This window comes from Microtus ochrogaster, chromosome 17 (assembly GCF_000317375.1).
Source record: "Microtus ochrogaster isolate Prairie Vole_2 chromosome 17, MicOch1.0, whole genome shotgun sequence".
NCBI classification, from domain to species: Eukaryota; Metazoa; Chordata; class Mammalia; order Rodentia; family Cricetidae; genus Microtus; species Microtus ochrogaster.
In genome coordinates, this window is record NC_022019.1 from 11,760,521 (window position 1) to 11,777,428 (window position 16,908).

General features: G+C 47.5%; 1 protein-coding gene and 1 long non-coding RNA gene across 4 annotated transcripts in view; one reads left to right on the top strand and one right to left on the bottom strand.

Annotated features, from left to right (window-relative positions):
- Window positions 1-10,815, bottom strand: part of Adra1a (adrenoceptor alpha 1A) — a 148,587-nt gene extending 137,772 nt beyond the window's left edge. The window contains exons 1-2 of one of the 3 annotated variants that reach the window (XM_026783197.1): window positions 10,410-10,815; window positions 7,558-9,025 (exon numbers count right to left, since the gene is read on the bottom strand). In XM_026783197.1, the coding sequence (XP_026638998.1) occupies window positions 7,558-8,440 (883 nt within the window). In that variant the 5' untranslated portion in view covers window positions 8,441-9,025; window positions 10,410-10,815. Of the gene's footprint in view, window positions 1-7,557; window positions 9,026-9,584; window positions 9,659-10,409 lie in introns of those variants that run through there. The other 2 variants (XM_005355482.3, XM_026783196.1) reach the window with 2 other exon arrangements.
- Window positions 8,070-16,908, top strand: part of LOC101998233 — a 19,138-nt gene continuing 10,299 nt past the window's right edge. Inside the window, exon 1 of the long non-coding RNA XR_258465.2 lies at window positions 8,070-8,213. This is a non-coding gene — a long non-coding RNA (uncharacterized LOC101998233). The remainder of the gene's footprint in view (window positions 8,214-16,908) is intronic.

Genomic DNA, 16,908 nt, shown 5'->3' on the forward strand with positions numbered 1-16,908 from the left:
GACAGTATATATCTTCAAGACAGATTTGTCTTGGGGAGGGAGCCGAAGTTAATTTAAAGCCAACTGCGGATATACTATTTGTGATGATGAGACAGGGTTTCTTGTAAATCAGAGCTCAGAAGGCGCTGACCAAAGAGGCACCCAAGAGCCGCGCACAAAGGCTCCCGGGAAGAACACATGATCCACGTCCTATCTGGCAGGAGATAGCTCGGCCTGTCCGATGCAAAGGTCCCCCAACTGGTCTATCCACAATCTTGCTTTCATCAAGTCTGTGAGATGCCGAAATGTGAGCTTGTTATCTTTGTGTCCTGGCTGCCATTGGATTAAAAACAACTTGTAAAATGGCTCTCGAACTTTGCCTGGTCTGGTACTTCTCTCTGCAGCTGATACCCACAGCGAGCATCCGGAAAATCCCTGTAGGCATTGGGCTGGCCCTGCCAGATTCTTTGCACATTCTGTTGGTTTGTTTGAGATAAGGTATCACGTAGCCCAGGCTGGCCCTTGAACTCATTATATAGGGGACTTGAACTGCTGAACCTCCTGAACCTCCCGCCTGCACCTCTGAGTGCTGTGATTCCAGGTGGGCCCCACATGCCTGGTTGATTCACGCTATATAAGCATGGTACCACTGGAGCCGCATCCCCAGCTCTCCCACTCACATTTAACACGAATGGCCAGCCAGCTATATGGATCTTGGCTCAAAGGTGGGCCATTCTGTGAGAGGATTTTAGTCCTCAATGCCTAGGAGCACCTTGTCTACCGCACGGGTTTTGAAGGTATCATCTACAGCCACTTCCTAGCACTGTGTACAGTTTGGGGTTGTTCATGTGTCTGTCTCATTCTGGAAGCTGGAAACTTGCAGGAAGGAACAAAGAGGACCTTGAGTGTCATACAGAGCACAGCTCACAAGAAATTCTTGCAATAGATAAAAGAGGGAGGCTACTTGGCACACCCATGATCAATACTTGGCAAGAAAACTCCCATACTCCTCCATCCCTGTATGGAGTCACTCCTCCCATAGCAAGACACCCCATCTGCTTCTCTCTCCTTTGGACTAAGGTGGGTCGGGTCTCCTCACTTGCTTTGATCCAGAAAGAGGACCAGTGGTGCTGGGCCCGAGGTGGCTGCATTTTGTTCCACAGAGGCCTGGTGGGTAATGCACCATCATGGAGACAGACAGTCCCACTGTGAGAAACTCGATTTAGAAAGTTGGAGGAAGGGAGGCCACCATGAAGGTCAGCCAGTGCTGACTACCAGCCAAACCAGGTTCTGACTTACATTACAGACTCATATACAGTTACGTACAGTAACATATAGTTACTGCTGCCCTGTGCCGCTGTGCGCTGGGGTGGTGTGTGATGTAATAGGTGTGCCTGAAATACGGCTCTTGTGTCATAGAGTGAGATTAGATTGACTTCACAATGCTGTCTCTAAGACTTCAAACTTTTCTGTAATAGCCAGGGGCCTGGTCCCACGTTACCTACAGGGAAGCAATGATTGACACCTCTTCCCTGGGCACCTGTTGAAGAACCAGTCATTATGCGACAATTAGAAGCCCTGCTACGCATCAGTGCTTTCTCTTTGCTATATTGTTAGCTGTCTGAAGCTTTTGCTACATATTTAATTGTTCTGACTTCCAGGAATTTATTATCATTATCTCCAGCGATTCTCCAGTTCACCTAAAACATAACAGATCATCTATGGAATTTTATCAAGTAAACAAATCATTTTCGCCAGCTCTTGCTTCACCCTGGCATCCCAGCTTAGAACATACACCTGCATCACTGCCCTGTAGTATGATTTCTGTCTTCTGGGGAGCGCAATTCTCAAATGCCCTCTGCCCATGGAAATCAAAACCCAACCCATTTATTGTTTCCTTTAATGCCGAAGCAACGGTGTGGGTCCAAAGGCAATGCCAGGCATTGTATTGAAATACGGTGCTATACACAGAATTCAGACATGTAACTATACGTTTGATAAATGGTGCCCCCTCTTGCTTTCCAGTGCTCTCTCCTTCTCATAGCTCCAGGGAGATCCACCATCCATGGCAACAGTCAGACCCCCATGGCAACAGCCATATGTCAACACGCCCATGATGATTTGTAGTTCGCACGAATCCTAATAAGAGCAGCAATTGGTGCCATTTGCTCTGAGCTAGGCACTACAGGGAAAGATGGTTTGTATGGCGTCTGCTGTTTTATGGAAAAGAGAGCTAAGTCTCAGGCCTCAGGAAGCAGTAGGTGACAGACGAGGGGTCAAGTACCGAAGACGATATCCTGCAGCTGCTGGACCTTTCCTAGGGGACAGGCTCCAGCCGTCCTTCCTTTCCACAGCTGAAGGCTGACACCTCCCTAGCCTCTCCACTCATCTCTCTCATCAACACTCACTTTTTACCAGCTGCCACTGCTGTGTCAGAATGGCTGATAGCAGCCTCCAGCGTGACCTCCCTCAGCCGAGTTTCAACCAAGCAACTGACTTGCAAAAAAAAAAAGAAAGAAGAAAGAAAGAAAGAAAGAAAGAAAGAAAGGAAGGAAGGAAGGAAGGAAGGAAGGAAGAAAGAAAAAGACACAGGGCAAGCAAGACTTATGTTTGAAAGCAGTTCAGCTGGATTCTCACATGCCATTACACTATTTATCTCAGCATGCATCCCAGGCTGGGCGGGGAGAAGCTTGGGGGAGGGGAAGAGGACTTGTCTTAGCAATGCCAGAGTGACAAAGCCTCCTCTTGGTCTCCAGGAGGACTTTCAAAAGACAGGGTCTTTACATAGTCCTGGCTATTCTCTAAGTCACTGTAATTTGAGTGGAGAGGAGTGGAGGGTGACCTTGAACTCTTGGTCTTCCGGCCACCACCTGCCAAGTGCTAAGACCACAGGTATGGGCCATCACACCTGAGTAGTCAGGAGCCTCTGGTGATGAAACAGAATCCACTCTTTTGTTTTTCTTTAGACAGTTTGCACATGGGTGCTTCACTTCTCAGATCGGCACGCCCCCTTCCCTCTGGCTTCAGTTTTGTTTCTAGTCTTTTCACTCTCGAGTTGCCTGGTGAAGATGGATGCTCTCCTCTCTCAGGGTTTGATAACATAATGGCATATTTATTTTTCTGTTCGCATCTTGTGTGAAAAATGCACTTAAGGCTGCTAATGAAAACAAAAATAACATCTCACTGATGGGCCAGCTGAAATGGCGCTGTCTTAAGAACCTGCTCCATCAGCGGTGGTATTCTAGAAGCTTCTGCAGTGATTTCCAGCTGAATACAACTGCTAAATCCCTCAGTATTAGGACAGGGTCCTAATACTGTCTGAGCATCAGTTGCTCAGGCCCATGTCAATTACTTACTGTGTTTCTTTAGCTAGCTTATCAGGCCCTGGAAAGCAAGGGCGTGCTATATGTAGCTTTCTTTGCTTTAGTATTTTGGACTTATCACCTGTTCATATCTCCTGGGAGAAGCATCTTCATATTCCTTGGTGCTAAGAGGAAATTGCCAATCACATATTGGTGAGTTTAGGTCTCCTACCTCATCAAGCAGTCTGCTGACACACTGCTATCTACAGGTTCTCAGTTTTCCTCTTGACTCTGTTGTCTTTTCATTTTTCATTTTTTTTTAAAATCATGAGTCCCTCTGTCCTAAGATCTTTATCCAAGCAGTATCAACTCTTTGAGAATGCAGAGCCCAGGAGAAGACCCTTCTAAGTCCCAGGCATCCACCTGCCCTTCAGGACACCAGAGCCTAGGTCATTATGCCCCATCTCCTTTAGAGCCCCGATTACCAACACAAACCTGAGGATCCAGGTATCCATCATCACTGACTCTTCCCCCCATCCACTCTGTGTGGTCTGTGACCTGACCGAGTCCATGTTCATCCCTTGCACATGCCACCCTCTTTACCCTGTTCCCTAGAACTCATATCGATCCTCAGCCACACTCCTGCAGCCTCCAGCCACTTAGCTCTGGGAGAGATTGTGTAGCCTTCTTCCCTGCCCTGTTTCATATTTATGATCATAAATTCCAAATAGGCCCTTGGGACTTTAGTGCCGTGACTAAATTTTTATAATATACCGACTCTCATTCCAAAGATATTCCATGTCTTTTCTTTGCTTCTCAACAGACACATTCCTTATTCCTTTTTCTCTCTGCTTAGGCTCCCTGGGGCCATGGAAGCGTTCCAAAGAGATCTCTAATGTTCTTCTTCACTCCTTCTTGCTAGGGTGCTCATGTCCCTGGGCTTCTTCGTCATTTCCTTGTCTTGGACACTTTCTGCTCTTGCCTGTGCCTTTGGTGTCCTGCTCTATCCAATCATTCCCATCAGAATAACATCATAGCCTATGTTCCACCTCTGAGAATTGCTTCTGGATCGCTCAAGCAACACGCGTCCCCATCTCCCCTCTAGCAAAGTTCTTACTAAGAGTTGACTATTTTCCCTCATCCCACTCCATCTTCCATTCTTCCCGAAGATGCACAGCTGGGCTTGCGTTCCCATCACCTTACTGAAGCTATCAACCTCACCTGACCACTGTCCATCATTTAGGACCGCCTCATCACCAAGGCTACCGCTGGTGTACGTGTGTCCTCTACCCAGGAGCTGTGTGTGACACAATCGACTCTTCTTGTTTGTGTTGTTGTTGTTTGTTTGTTTTTGTTGTTGTTGTTGGGGGGTAGTTTCTCTGCAACAGCCCTGGCCATGCTGGAACTCACTCTGTAGACCAGGTTATTTTTGTTTTTAAATATTTATCTTCTGTCTTGGGGGTTCCACATTCTCCTAATTTTCCTCCTACCTCATATGCCATACTCCTCCTCTCTCCTGTCTGCTTTCCTCCCTGCCTGGTACCTCTAGGGCTCAGTTCTTCTCTGTCTTTTCTCTGGATGCCTCCTCTCTGGCAGATCTCCCTGTGCCTCTTACCCACACATGTGTCCAAGTTTTTACTTTTAGCCCATCTCCCCTCCAAGCTCCAAGTTCACATGTCCACTAGCCACCTGGCATCTGGCAGAGACGCGGGTGTCTAATAGACATTCCCAGCATAGTGGGAAAGCAATGCTCTGATATTCCCCTTTCTCTAGCCCCTCCCTGCGCTCGCTCTCCTCTTTCTCTCTCTCTCTCTCTCTCTCTCTCTCTCTCTCTCTCTCTCTCTCTCTCTCTCTCCTGTCTCTGTCAAATACATTACCATTTACCTAGTTATTTGGGTTTTGAGCCTAGAAAGCACACTTGAGTGATTTCTCTTTTTTCTCTTCCACATGCACAAATTTGTCAGCTCCGCTTTTTTAAAAAATATTTATCTATTTATTATGTATACAATGTTCCCTCTGTATGTATGCCTGCAGGCCAGAAGAGGGCACCAGACCTCGTTACAGATGGTTGTGAGCCACCATGTGGTTGCTGAGAATTGAACTCAGGCAATGCTCTTAACCGCTGAGCCATCTCTCCATCCCCCATCAGCTGGGCTTTTGAAGGAAGAGCCCAGTGTGCTCACTCCTCACTGCCTCTCCTTGCACAGTACACCAGAGTCCCAGGCCTCAAGGCCCCTCTCCTAGACCTTTCTAAAGCCTCCTCGCTGGTCTCCTTGTTTCCACACTCCCTTGCAATGGGCCATTCTTCACCCAGCCACCACAATAATCATTACAAATGATGAAGATGAGCCACTCAGTTGCTAAAACCCCTCCAATGGCTTCCAACCATAAACACACAAGCATGCAACTTTTACGTGAGCAAAAAGACCCCTCATGATGTGACCTCATCTGCCCTCAGCCTCTTTTTGCGCTTGCTTCTTGCCTTGCTTGAGCAGACGAGGTTTTCTCATCTTTGTACCCACTGTTCGCTCTGCCAACCGGCTCTTCCTTCCTGATTTCACAAGCTTAGCTGAGTCAGCGCTCCGCTTCAATATCCCTACACTGCATAAAACTTCCCAGACTACCTGTTCCATCCTCCTCATGCTACCTGTCTGACAGCACTTCGTAATCCTTAACTTCTTAGGGCATATTTGCACACATCTATTTCATGGGCAAGGGCTTTCTGCTTTGTTCACCCTTAGCGGCTAAAACAAGGGTTCAGTGAGCATTTGAGTAAGCAGGTACAACAATAATAGGGTACTCTCAAGGAGGCAGAAAAAGGAGGTGTGTGGGAAGAGAAGTAAGCAGAGAAGCTAAAGAGTGTCCTCCAATAAACTCAAAGCTCCAGCATCCTTCCAGGAGAAAAGTCAGGAACCGTGACAGGCAGGCACAAAGAAGGCCATATTGTGAGTCAGCCTCCCTGGTAGCCCTGTTCTACTGAATCCCATAACAACAGAAATCCAGTATCCCCACTGTCTCAAAATGTAGCTACTGGTCCTGGCTGGTTGTTGAGTGCTTGAGAAGTGTCTAGTGGTACGGAGAGACGGAAACTGGGGATAATTTAATTTCAATCCACATTTAAACAGCTGTACATGGCTGGTGGCTATATCATTCGATAGAACTTGAAAAGCATCATGTGGGGCAAGATGATCATTGCTGAAAAGTCTGATCAGTATCTGGGGCACAGTTGAAACTCAAAAACTAGACCTATTATTCTCCCACAGTGTTGCAATATATGCTGCTGTAATTGATACTGGCCTCCAAGGAACTTTAGAGGGATTGTGTTATTAACATTTTTCGCTATGATTTTGTGTTTGTGAGAGTTCGTGGTAACCAGACCGTGAGTCTGTGTTTTAGCTTACAAACTAAAAATAGCAAAGAAGTGCTTTGGGATTGCATCGAAGGGCCTTTCGGAGACAGGGGACTGTTCCGAGTGGGTTGGGTTGTGGATACTTAGGAGGGGCTAATTAATTTCGACAACAGCTAATTTCGCATCTGCAAAAATTGGATTTGCAGAATTATCATCCCTTTTTCAAGCTGTCATCCGCCACTTCCGGGATGATTCTGGAGAAGAGCGAGGTCTGCTTTCAAACTTGCTGCTAAAAATGAAAGAGTGCTTGCTTACTGGATTGTTATGGTGGATTTTTTTAAAGTTTTAATGATGTTTGGATGTAAAACAAGAATAAGGACCACCATTTCTGTTGTCATGGTGGGTCACCACGTTCTCCATACTCTCTTCCAGAACAAAGCGGAAAGCAAAATGAGCAGCCAGAGCCTATGCAGACACTAGAACTAACTATAACTAACACCATGAAATGAACCACCTAACCCAATCCTGCTGCCACACATCTGTCCAGAGTAAGCACAGTGGTAATTTTCAAGCCAATAGGACTTACTTCCCCACCCATAGCGGACGGAGCACAAGCAGTCTGCTTTGGGGACTCTAAAGGAGTGACTGACTTTAAATTAAACAGGCTTAAAGGCATTAAGAAAAGTTGACACTCTTGCTAAAGAGACCAATGAATCTGTAGCAGCCAGAAGCCTTCTTTACTAGAGCTGACAAAGTGACCTAGCACCCACTGCAAAGGCTACTGGAGTAGAGAGAGGGAAAACTCTAATTCCCAGGAGGAAGTCCTTCTGTGCGCTTTGAGATGCAGACCAGCCCTTTCCTCCCTAGTCTCCCAAGGAGACTCCCCCTCCCCCGTAAATGTTAAGCAGTGGCGCTGAGAACACTCACCGATGGGCATCACTAGGAAGAAAGGCAGCCAGCAGAGGACGAAGCAGCCCACCACGATGCCCAGAGTCTTGGCCGCTTTCTTTTCTCGGGAAAACTTGAGCAGCCTCACGGAGAAGTGAGTCTTATTCTTGGCATTGTGCACCCCGCCGCCTCCTGCTGGGACATTTTTCCGGTGGATGCGGAGCGTCACTTGCTCCGAGTCCGACTTGTCGGTCTTGAGGCCGGACTTGAGGCCCCGGCTTTCCCTCTTAGCCACCACGTAGACTCGACAGTACATAACCAGGATGATGGCCAGCGGCACGTAGAAAGAGCCCAGCGCGGAGAACAGCACGTAGCCGGGCTCCTCGTTGATCTGACAGATGGTCTCATCCTCAGGCGCAGGCTGCCTCCAGCCGAACAAGGGTCCGATGGAGATGACCAGGGAAAGAGCCCAGACACAAAGCAGAGCCCTGACGCCCCTCCTCTGAGTCACAATGGTGGGATAGCGCAGCGGGTAGCTCACACCAATGTATCGGTCGATGGAGATGATGCAGAGGCCCATGATGGACGCTGTGCAACACAGGACGTCCACCGCTGCCCAGATGTTGCAGAAGACCCTGCCAAAGGCCCAGTAGCCCAGGATCTCAAAGATGGCCGAGAAGGGCAGCACTGTGGAGGTGAGGAGAAGGTCTGCCACCGCCAGGTTGACAATGTAGTAGTGAGTCACCGAGTGCAGATGCCGGTGACAGGCCACCGAAAGGATCACTAAGATGTTCCCCAACACCCCGAATATGATGAGTCCCCCTAAGATCACCCCGAGCAGAATGGCCTTAGAAATGTTCACTGGTGCTGGTGGGTGGGTGCAGTTGGAGCCTTCGGAAACATTTTCAGCGAGAAGCACCATGGTCCCAGGGAGGGGGGCAAGGTCCGGCTCTGGACGGCCACCCTCTGGTGGGGGTGGGGTGTGGGAAGTGAGGAAGCCAAGTCAAACAACTTCAGCTTGGGGGAATCCTGCCAGCTGGGTTGGGCTGGGGGAGCTAGAGAACACACCTGTTGGAAACCACCCTGGGCAGCCCTGGAAACCCTCAAAGGGCCACACTGAGTCACAGAGCATTAACGGTGACATGGCCAGGGGTGCTCTGGGCTGCTGGGGACACTTTCCCTACCCGAGGCTTGCAGCCAGGTTCAAGGGGACATGCTGAGAATGCAGTCTCAGAGATTACAGGAGTTCGCTTTTCTGCGTGGTCTGATCCATCCTGTGCATTCGCATGTAAATTAGAAACTCACAAGTCTATTGCCAGTCTTTGCCGAAAGAGGAATTAAGTGTGGCTCAGCCGTCGAAGCTCAAAGGCAGGGACCCTTGGCATCTGGGCGCTGCCACTGGCCGGTAGATACTCTTAGCTTGGCCGGCTGCTCTGGCGAGGTGGCATGGGTCTGAAATATTTGCTGAGACCGAAGTGGCCCTGGAACTTCGTTTATCTGAATCCAACTGAAAATACAAAAGTGCAAAGAAAAAGGCAGACAGTGAGCCAGGCGCCCTAGAGAGCCAGGCCCTGCTGAGCTCGCCCAGTAACCGGACTCCTGCTGGGAGTCCGCTGCTCTGCAGTCCGGGAGTGGCTTTGGGCGGCCTTGACACAGGCGATGAGGGGAACACAGGAGGGTTAAGATCGTGTATTATATCCCCCTCCTCAATCCTCCCCAGTCCTCCCCTCTGGGAAGCTGCCTTCGAGTGCTTCACCTCTCCATCAATGGCCAATTTCAATACCCCAAACAAAACCACACCACCACCACCAATAATAATAAATTAAAATAAAATCAAAACAACCTTCCCACCTCAAATAATGGCAACAAAACCCCAAGCTGCAGTAGCGGAAAGCTGGATTTTGAGAGCCAGAATGAAGAAAATAAAACCCCCAAACGCCCCCTCCCTGCACCACCACCCCAGCTCTACATGCTCGACTGCGGTTGCGGGATGTCGCACAGAGGCAAGTCGGCGGAACCTGAGGGATCCTCCGAGTCGCCTTTTGAACAGGTTGCACCATAGTCACCTGGAGAGGGCAGCCTGGGAGAGCGAACCTCAGAGAGCACGGAACCGCAGGGCCACGCGCACGCTCACTCCCGCGGAATTGGCGCTCGTGGGAGCAGAGCGCGCGAGTCCCCGTCAAGCCACCTCCGAGAGAGAGCCAGGTTCCCAGCAAAGGCGATCCCCAGGACTAAACAGGGCCCTGATAGATTCAAGCAGGATCTCAAAGGGGTGCCAGCCCTAGGGATTCCAACCTCTAGCCACACCCGAGCTTCTGGGGAGCTAGGTAGGAGCGCATCACTCCTCGGACCAGGCTTTGTGAGTAGCAGTCACTGCGGATTCCCTAAGGGTCTAAAAAAGAAAAAGCAAATCCGTGTGCCAGCAGTCTGGTTGCCTGGGGTTTTCTGGGTTAGGGGTAATGATCTACCTAAATAACTCGATTTTTACAAACGACACACACCAGGAAACGTGTGTCAGGAGTGCGGGGCTTGGGGACATGCACGCTTTGTCTTTTGGGGTTAAGCCCCAAGGTAGGGATCTCAGGTGAAGGCTGCTGTGAAAATCACAAGTTCAAGCCTTCACAGGCGTTACCCAAACCACGCCACTGCGGAACCCGCTTTCTCCCACCCGGGTCTGTAACTGGGTTAAAATGACACTTGTTAACTAGAAGGTAACTTCTCGTGGCAAATCAGGAAAACGCAGTGGTTTGGGGCGTTGGTATCAAAGCGGGTCCCAAAGCGGAGACGCGGGGCTAAGTGGAGGTCCAGCGTCAGCTGGAGGCCGGGCACACCTGCCCACCCCCACCTGGCCCTGCGGGATCCCTGCGCCCAGCACCGCCTATGCTACTCACCTGCTGCGCGGCTGTGGAGGTCCTGGCCTGGGGAAGAGCGGACCTTCAGTCCCCGCAGCCCCGGCTGCTTCTCTGCAGCAAGGAGAGGGGCGGTCTCCAAAGACCGAGTCCCAGTCCTTAGCACCCGCTGACTCACTCACTACTGCCGAGCACCTCAAACTCCGGGCTCGCTTGGGCTTCTCCTAGATCTTTTAAAAATGAAGACTAATATCAGAGAAAAGAAAAGGCAAGTACAGCAAGCCAATAACTCCACGATCACCGGTTTGATATTCAGTTCCTGGACACCAGAAAAGAGCGGCGAGGAACTTTGCGGCTCTGGTTGACGTAGTACAGGCGGTAGCCCAGAGAGTACCGTAATCTCCAGCTGTTACCGTATTCCTCTGCGGCAACCCGCACAGTCTCATAAAACTCGGGGTTAGTGTCTTTCTCCTTCCTGCCTAGAAGTTGACTCATCTCGCTTCTTTCCATTTCTCTGTCCAGCTCTGTATCTCTCTCTCCCCTCCCCCTTTTCATTTTCTCTACTCTCTCTCTCTTCACTCTGGATCCCTCTCCCTCCTTCCCTTCCCAGGGTCTACACCCATCAATGGGCTGATATATACATTAAAAAACAAACAAACAAAACCAGACACCCTTCCAAGTTTTTATTGAATAGATAATGTGTTTACAGAAATTCCCCAAAGGTTACTTTTAAAAATTTAGTCCAACTGATGGCCCGGGTTTGTTTAAGTCAGGAAGTGCATGGCTAGGGGTGAAGAATGTGTCAGTGTGTGGCATTATTTGCAGATGTTTAAAAAGTACACAAGACCAGATAAGATTCCCTAGATTTGATTGTAATAGTTTCAGGAAAATATAGTCTACTAAAATATGACCTACCTTTCATTTGGTTGGAGAGAGTTTTTAAAATTAAATGTTCTCAAGGCAGTTTCTGCTACGATGTAGTATCTTTAAGAGTATTTGTTTTCAATTCTCAAAAGAAAATGTATCCTCAGAGAACTTTCTGTCTTCCAATTTTTTTTTTTAATAATTTGAGTGGCGAGCCCACACGGTCTTGTTTACTTATCTATTACTGACTAATTCCATGGTCTGCTTAATTTAGAACTTAGAATATTAAGAACCTACAAGAGTTTTCCCAGTTTAGAACCCGTTTCCGTTGTCATCTTCTTTCTTTGTTATTGACTCCGACAGGACATATATATATATATTTTTTGAAGTGCTTACTAGAATCCCTGAAGTGTGGTGATGCAAAAGTGACCTTAGGAGAATATAGGGCTCAGCTGTGTGTAGCAGCTAGTCTTTGCAAGCGTGAGTGAAACTCTGGGTTGACTCTGAAGTGTGGTGATGCAAAAGTGACCTTAGGAGAATATAGGGCTCAGCTGTGTGTAGCAGCTAGTCTTTGCAAGCGTGAGTGAAATTCTGGGTTGAACCACTAGAGTGCTCTGCTTCTATTCCTTCTCCTGAGCAAAGATGTGTTCCTGTTCCAAAGCAGAGATGCTGAGAGAGTTTTTAAAATTGCAACATGTCACTGTGTGCAGAGACACAGCCATGAGTTGAGTTCCGGGGTCCTCTACACTGAAGACCTGGTACTTAGATTTTGTTCTCCTTTGTACATAAAATCTCCCCAAGCTCATGTCTAGAGACATACTACCCACGCCTACCACATTTGATTCGATTTGACTTTCGTAGCATTTAAAGTGTGTGCAAATGGCTTGCTTCACAAACTGAATATTTGAGTCTAGAAGAAGTCTCGTGGATGCTCAGAACAGAAATGCGAACCTTCTAAACCTTAGTCTATTAGTGACTAGGGTACAATCTTTCTAAGATCCCCTCCCCATTTGGAGGAGAATGCTCTACAACCCCTGAGGCCCACTCCCTATCAAATAAATGGGGAAGAGTTCTTTGGGAATCTCGCCCCCTAGAGGGAGATCATTGTTGAGCCTTGTATCCTTCTTGCCCTACATCATGAGCCGTCAGCCATTCTCTTTAAGATTTGTTCAATGGTAAAGAAGGGAAATGGTTTTGTCTGCAAGAAAACAAGCTCTGGAGGAAAAAAACGAATGAAGATCTTGGGAATTCTTAAACCTCTCAGCCCGACAAATGGGAGCACACCCATTCCAACCATAAGCTATGGCCCAAGCCAACAGCCACTCCCTGCAACCAAGAAGGTTGCAGCTTTTGAATGTCAATCTTTACAAAACAGACTCTCAGCACAAGCCTTCTGGTTGCTAGCCACCAATTCGTGAATGGGAAACCACTTACTCTTAGTTTTTTTAATCAACTCATTTATTATACAAAATGATAGCTTTAAAATGACATTTTTATCCAAATATGTCATGCACTTTGATGATATTCACTCATTGCCTTCTCCCACTAGTTCCCCAAATCTCCTCAAATAGTTCCCATTCTATCTCCTGTTATATATTTACATGTATTACACTCATATATGTATAGAACAAGTTGCACACATGAAAGAAAATATGCATTGTTTGCCTTTCTAGGTCTAGTTTAACATGATGGTTGCCAGTTCTATACATTCCTTGCAAATTACATAATTTTGTTCATCATGGCTGGATCAAACTCCATTGTGTAACTGCACAGTTTCTTTGGCCACTGTGTGATGTGTGGCTAACATCAATGACAGACTCCTGGAAGCTATATGGAAGAGATCGTGGCCATGAGACCCAAGGAGCAAGCCCCACCCTCTGTGAGGAGTTTCTGGGTCTTGGTTTCTCAATTTTTAAAGGGAACAGTGAAACCCAGCAGGGTTGAGGGTGACGTCAAATGAAATTATTTCTCTGAAGAATGTTGCTTGTGGTCCTGATGGACTCTTATTACTAATCTTATGAATGAATTAATCTTATGAATTTTTTCCTGTATATTTTGGATTACTTTCATTTGAAATATGCACCAAACCTAATATAGGACATAAATGCTCAGCTTGAGAATTCACTTGGGAAAATAGGGATGTCAGACTTGGACCTGTTCTTCTTCTCTTCTGCATGGGAACCCCTTGGCCCAGGCATTCTGAGAGCCTCCTGTCAGCAGTGGATCTTGACAAGTACAAACCTGTGGTGTCTGTCCAGAGAAGATGGAGACAGGTGAAATTCCTGAAGGCCAGAAAGAGAAGACTGTGTGGCTATTCGAGGTTCGGGTGCCAATAAGGCACAGGGCTTTAGTTCCTTGGACCCTTTCTATCAAGGAGGACTCTGGAACTGCAGAGAGTCAGAGCTGAGCCCTCTAATCCAAAAACCCCGTTGGAAGACAGGCTCCTCTGGCTTCATTCTGAAGTGTGTGTGAGCAGGTGTGGTGGAGGTGGAGAAATGCCATTGATGGCGAGATTCTGGGAAAGCTTCTGGGTGATACCACTTGACTCAAGGATTGCCGGAGAAGCCAGATTTGGTTGATAGACAGAGATGCGAAAAACAGCTGGACAGAGCTGAGTCACAAGGGGTGCATGTGTGTGTGTGTGTGTGTGTGTGTGTGTTCAAATATTCAGTAGCATTAGAAGAAGCATTCTGATTAAAGAAGGACTGACCAATCAGCGATATCTGACACCTTTGGCTGCTAGGATTGTGTTAACGATAAGTGAGGTTTGGAGGTTTTTTTAAAAAGGCAATCCTTCAGCCTGCTCCTTAAAACAATGCACACTGGAATTAGGGCTATTTTCTGGGATTTATGGTTTGAAATGGCGGAGTGGATGGCTTCACGTTAGCAGCCACCATAGCGACCCAGCCTTATCCATCAATTCCCTTAAGGCTTAGCCAGTTAAAGCGGGAGGAAAATGAAAAGCATTGCTCAGAAGGCTGTGGATAAGGCAACAAATCACAATTCCCCAAATGAGTGTTATGTTCCAGTCCTCTGACAAGCCATGCAAACCACACAGTGCCCAGACACTGTGGGAGGAAGCTTCCTGAGATCATAATTCTGTCTTGGCCATCATTGCCCCAAACCACAGCAACCCAGGGAAATAACCTACTCAGCCTGCCATCTTCGCCTTGCAGAATGCACAGCGGGCACATGGAGTCCAGTCAGCCCTTCGCTGCCCAGGCAACCTTGCTCTTGTAGAGAGCATCTGACTCGAGCCATGTCAGTCACGTGCGCTTGGTCCCTGGATCGAATGGTCCCTAGATCAAGCCTGCTAGGGCTGAGCATGTCAGACACTCCACTAACCACTCATCTTCAGTCCTCTCCACTCCGTGGCTGGATATGGAACTCCCTGCCTTCTCCATTGTCATCCCCCGTTTCCCATCACAGTCATTTCCTCAGCCACTTGCCTGCTGAATCATGCTCTCTTCTCTGCTTCTCGGAGGAGTGAAAATTAATGCGCAAAATGAGCGTTTGTGAGATTGGATAGATCTTCTTGTCACAGGCATTTAAAGAAACACATCATAGATCTGTTTACCCAGAGAGACTCTGCATGTCCGTTATCCCGTAGCCATCACAAAGTGTCACGTGTACGCCTAGGTCACCAGAGAGTTGCATCTGTCTGTGTTTCATGCCCATCACAGGAGTTTATGAGATTTTCTTTCTGTGATGAGGAAGGGCAATCTCATGGAAGAACTTACCCTCATCTTATCAACTCTTTCAACTTCCCTGCCATGTTTAAGGCTTGTTTTAAGACCTGTATTAAGTTGTGTGAACCAGATGAGAAGTGATACTAATTTTAAAGACTCTCTGGGGGACAGGAGAGCTAGCCCAGTCAGTGAAGTGCTTGCTATGCAAGAACCAACGTCTGAGTTCAATTCCCAGAGCCAGAAGGAACTGGGTGTGATGAAACACATTTGTAATTCCAGCACTGAAGAGGAGAGGAGAGACTGGAGGATCCCTAGAGGTAGACAGACAGTCAGCCAGCTTAGCAGAACCAGTGACCTCCAGGACAGTGAGGAACCCCCTTCTCAACAAACAAGGGGGATGGTGCTGAGGGACCTCTAACCTACACACACACACACACACACACACACACACACACACACACACACATTTATATAAGAATGCACACAATTTTTTTTCTTCCCAAGACAGGGCTTCTCTGTATAGCCCTGACTGTCCTGGAACTTGCTCTGTAGACCAGACTGGTCTCAGAGTCAAAGATCTGCCAACCTTTGCTTCCCAAGTGCTGGGGTAAAAGGCGTGCACCACCATTGCCCAGCTGAACACATATAAGTCCCTAAAATATTTTTGGAAGTCTTTCTGAACTGAAGACCCTGCAGAGCACTGGGACAGAGATGATTCTTAGTGTCCGCTAACTTCAGCTCAGCAAAAGGATGACGTCATCTGAAGACTTGAAACAGGAGAGGATTTGTGCTTTTTTTTTATTGAAAGCTAAGCTCGCCCTCTAGATCAATACCCAGACTTCTATCCAGTCTTGTTAATTTAACTGCCAACGATGCAGCCCTTCTAGAAGTCACGAGACAGAAATTGGTAAGATGGTCTTGTTCCTCATATCAGCAAAAATCAAGGAACGACAAATTGTACTACTTTAAAAAAAAGTTCTGAAATGGCCTTTATCATTACTGCAGTCAATAGGAACGATCAATGGCCCCAATGGAGAGAACTCTAATAAGCTTAAGAGAGGGGAAAAGGGGGAAAAAATGGAAGTTTAAAAGTTGGCTGATCTGATTATCACACCAACAGTAACTAGGAAGTCACCGAAACCCCGCTGCATCTGTCGGGCCCATGCATACTCTTTCTTCCATAGTTGCCTTAGGGGTGTCCTGCCATCACCATAGAAAAGCAACCAAGGCGGAGGGTTACGTAATCAGCCGAGAGAAACAAATGAAATGAGGCCTTGGAAACAGGGACACCTCAGCATGTGTTTGCTCTTTTCAGTCAATCTGTAATGACATAGATTAAACACGATCTTAGATTAACATGGTGGTAAATTAACATGGTGGGGGTTGATCACAAACCTTCTGGAGGTGACCACGCCAAATACATAAGGTTTAAATTAAAACAACGTATTCATCCAGCTTTAAGGTTAGATATCAATCTGCTCTCCCACAAAATTGGTTTGTTAGTTTCCATCTCCAAAAATTCTGCAGCTAACAGTGGTCTATAGTGAGAATAGCAAGATGGATGGATAATCAAATTATTCATTATGATAAGTCAGTATGTGAGAGTCTAAAATGTCCAAAAATGGTTGTTGGCCATTATAAGCAAAGGTGAATTAAGTCAGTTTATTACTTCATGTGCATCCGGATGTTGCTGGGAGTAGATTGACCCAGAAGGGCTTCCCGGGAGAAGGTGGTGAAAGGCCTATTGGCCGCACTTGATATTTCCCTGGGACTAGGGAAATGCTTTTTACATGACATCAAAAGCAGAACTTGTGAGGTGGTTCAACAGCACAGGTGCTTGCTGCCAAGTCTGGTGACCAGAGTTGGATCCCTAGAACTGACATAGTGGAAGAAGAAACTGACTTCTGCAAGTTGCCCTCTGCCCTCCACACAGAAGCTGCAGCACACACACACACACACACACACACACACACACACACACACACACA